This window comes from Orycteropus afer, unplaced genomic scaffold (genome assembly GCF_000298275.1).
Source record: "Orycteropus afer afer isolate SDZICR_OR568_19922 unplaced genomic scaffold, OryAfe1.0 scaffold00006, whole genome shotgun sequence".
In the NCBI taxonomy this organism is placed as follows: Eukaryota; Metazoa; Chordata; class Mammalia; order Tubulidentata; family Orycteropodidae; genus Orycteropus; species Orycteropus afer.
In genome coordinates, this window is record NW_006921593.1 from 23,162,709 (window position 1) to 23,166,277 (window position 3,569).

The 3,569-nt window shown below is 50.4% G+C and overlaps 1 protein-coding gene across 1 annotated transcript in view; it reads left to right on the plus strand.

Moving 5' to 3' along the window:
• Positions 1-589: 589 nt before the first annotated feature.
• Positions 590-3,569, plus strand: part of ASB18 (ankyrin repeat and SOCS box containing 18) — an 80,815-nt gene continuing 77,835 nt past the window's right edge. Inside the window, exons 1-2 of the mRNA XM_007943645.1 lie at positions 590-806; positions 2,894-2,896. Coding sequence (XP_007941836.1) covers positions 590-806; positions 2,894-2,896 — 220 coding nt within the window. The remainder of the gene's footprint in view (positions 807-2,893; positions 2,897-3,569) is intronic.

The following is a 3,569-nucleotide window of genomic DNA, read 5'->3' on the forward strand; positions in this document are numbered from 1 at the left end:
GAGCTGTAATTGCCCATCTGCCAGCCCCGAGGCGTGGGGAGGCTCCCGGCTGATATGTCGGTTACATTTTTGTTCCTTTGTTTGATGCTTTTGTCTTCTTCAGGCCACACATTCTGTCTCTCAATTTGGAAAGCCAAGATTCCATTCCATTCTGCAGGCCTGCTCAGCTCAAAGTTTGTCCGATTTCTAGGTGACCAGACTCTGGTTTCAGATGAAATGGAGGTGCGTGTGCTGTGGGACTTCACAGAAAGTTCCCTTCAACAGAACACAGGCTCCAGCCCAGGCACCCACAAAGGGCAGCAAAGTTTCAGGGTACACTCTCACTTTGGATGAAAGACACAGTGCAACAGTGCCTGTGACAGTTTGCTTTTAAAATGGTGTCCTCTCTCCCTCCCACACTCACCACCCTGCCCCTGGCCTGTCTCCTGACTCGCCCTTAACTGCCGCCATTGGAAGGATTGCTCACCGCTCCCTGCGACAGGGCCAGCGTTCTTCTATTTATAGCACACACACCCACGTCCCCACAGGAGAGCCACCAGCTTTGGACTCAGTTAACAGAAGCATTGGTCGGTGCGTAGTCGCCGTGACAATGTCCGACTCGGATTACCTCCCCGACTACCTCCCCGACTACCCGCTCCACTCGGACTTAGTGAAGAGATTAAAGTCGGCCCTGGACACCAGGGATGAGGACCAGGTGGTGGACTTGATCAGCTCTGAAGTCAAACATGTGGACGCCATTATAGAACTCTCCAATGACGACTGGATGAAGGACCCCTCAGCCCAGCTGCCTACCGGGGTGCTCCTAGGTAACCAGATGCGACCGCTTCATTTCAGACTAAACGCCATCATGTGGGCTGGTGACATGGCGTAAGGGTGGGTGGTTCCTGGGGATAGAGGAGCAAATGGCTTGGAAAAGGCAAAAGATATGCACTTAGATGATCTGATTCATGTATGTATCTGTGGTCACATGTATGTGTATGTGGGTGGTTATACATGTGTATGCATTTGCATGTATGTGTGTGTGGTTGTATGTGTATGATATGTGTGTGGCTGTATGTATGTGTGTATGCATGTGGTTACATGTGTATAGTTATGCATGTGTGTGGTTATGTGTGTGGCTATGTGTGTGTGGCTACATGCATGTGTGCACATGTCTAGTTACATGAATAGGTGATTTCCGTCGTTAGTTACCATCTAGTTGATTCCCACTCATGGCACCCCCCATGTGTGCAGGTTAGAACTCTGCCCCTCAGAGCTCTCAAGGCCACGAGCTTTCAGAAACGAGTCACGAGGCCTTTCCTCTGAGTCACCTCTGAGTGGGTTCAAACCTGCAGCCTTTTGGCTAGTAGTCAAGTGCTTGACCATCTGGGCCACCCAGGGACTCTTAATATGGATGTGTGTATAGGAGCACACATGCGTGCACTCACGTGTGCACACACATCCACACACACTATATATGCTGTGTGTCTGTGTTCATAAGCAGCAAGTAGCAGAGTGCAGAAAATTCATAAGAGAAGACGTAATCCCCACACCGCCATCCCAACACTGCGCTTTCTCCGTTTCTCCATTTTGTTCCAAGCATGTCCATCTGCGTGTGTAAATTTCACCTCCTCATACCCACGGCATAGAGATAACTATGTGTTCTGCTCCTGTAAGTTAATATAGCGAAAAATGTTGCTATAAAGTCTTCTTAATTCAGATTCGCCTATTAAGGTGAGTAACCATACACTACTTAAACTGAGTGCCTACCAAAGGAAAGTGGTAGTTTACACTCCCATTGTCATAAACAATGTTCTAATTAACGTCTCTATTAGCATACATACGGCATTTTCCTTATTTAGTGTCCTATCCTTAGGATAAACTCTTAGGAGCAGGATTGCTGGAACAAGAACATAAAATTGTCTTGAAGGGTGCTTTCAATTTGTTCTCTAAAAGGATGCCTATTCGCCCGACAACAGATGTGCTCCACAACCTCTCCAACAACACACATTGCAGTAATGAATTCTTGTATGTAACTTACCAATGAAATCGTGCCCAGCCCTAATTCTCACCTCCTTCTTCATGGCCCAGATGAGGTCTCCTTTTATCTGGAGGTCTCTATTAGAATCCTTGGGCAACACCGCCCCATCTCTTTGCATCTTTATTTTCTGTTTTGTGGGACTTTTTCACACAGCATCAATCCAACCCCTCGTCCGTATTTGCTGGGGGTATTTCCCTGACCTTTGGTTTACTTTTAATGTTACTACGCTCTTTCCTACACACCCCTTGTTGTTACAGTCATCCCCTCTTCACCCACAAGCCAGACTCCCTCCCAACACAGGTGCACACACACGTGTACCCAGTGCACACTCATGTTCTCTACCACTGCCAGATCCCTTCCTGCTGCACCTCTTCAGAATGAAACCAGGGCCGTTTCCACAATTTAAAAGGCAGAGTGCACGTACTACCCGTGTCAACTAGGAATGCATTCGGCTGCAAGTAACAGAAAACACAACAGTGATTAAGGAAAAAAAAACAAGACAAGTCTGTTAGTCAGCAGCCCAGAGCTGAGGCTGGGGTTCAGAAACACACGTGAGCACACACACGCAGGACACCACGGATAGAAACCGCACGTGGGGCCGCTGGCGCGGGGGCGTGGTGCTTTCCCGGTGATGAGGAGAGACTGGCATTCCCCAGTGCACCTGCCCCTTCCTCCGTGCAGTTCAGGTGCACTTCCTGGCCTGCCTTTTCCTGGGGACACAGCAAGCTTCAGGAGCCCTGACGGCACAGTAGTTAGGAACTCGCTGCTAACAAAGAGGTTGGTGGTTCAAATCCACCCCAGGGCTGTGCAGAAGAAAGACCTGGCAGTGTGCTCCCTTGAGGAACCCCGCGGGGCAGCCCTCCTTTGTCACAGGGGGTGTTTTGAGTCGAAAATCGGCCACACGGCATCCAGCAAAAACAACACGCGGACTGCTGAATCTGGTCTTTAGGGAAAAATCCACCTTCCTCTCCTTGGCTTTCCTAATACCTGGAGGGTCATGAAGGGGTGAAGTTCAGGAGACAAGAGCCCAAAGAGCAGCCCATGTCTTTGTTCTAACCTCGGCCTGCCTGGCGTGAGACCTCACAGAGACCCACACAGTGCATCTGTCACTCTGGGGGTCACACTGGGCTAGGGGGTGAGCGAGCCCCGAATGTCACCCTGCATGCTTTCCACCCACCCTCCAGGCCACCGTGCACCCCTCCCCAAGCCCACCCTGGCAGAGGAGCGTATGTTTGGAGCCCCTGATTTCACATTACTAATTGCCCTGCAAAACCTTTACTGTCACCACCACTTGACTAAAAGCTTGAAATCAGCAGAATTTGTGCTAAGGAAGTTGCCTTTGCTCCCACAATATACCCATTGAGTTGTAGGTCTCGTGTTCTGTCGGCCGCTGTGCCGTTGGGCCTGACTGCGGGCAACCCCACACACGATGGAGCAAACCCTGCGGGCCCTGCACCGTGCCCCAGTCCGCCGCAGGTCAGGCTGCTGTGACCTCCAGAGCTCCCTGTCTGATGTTCAGAAATAGATCACCAGGTCTTTCTTCCTGGTC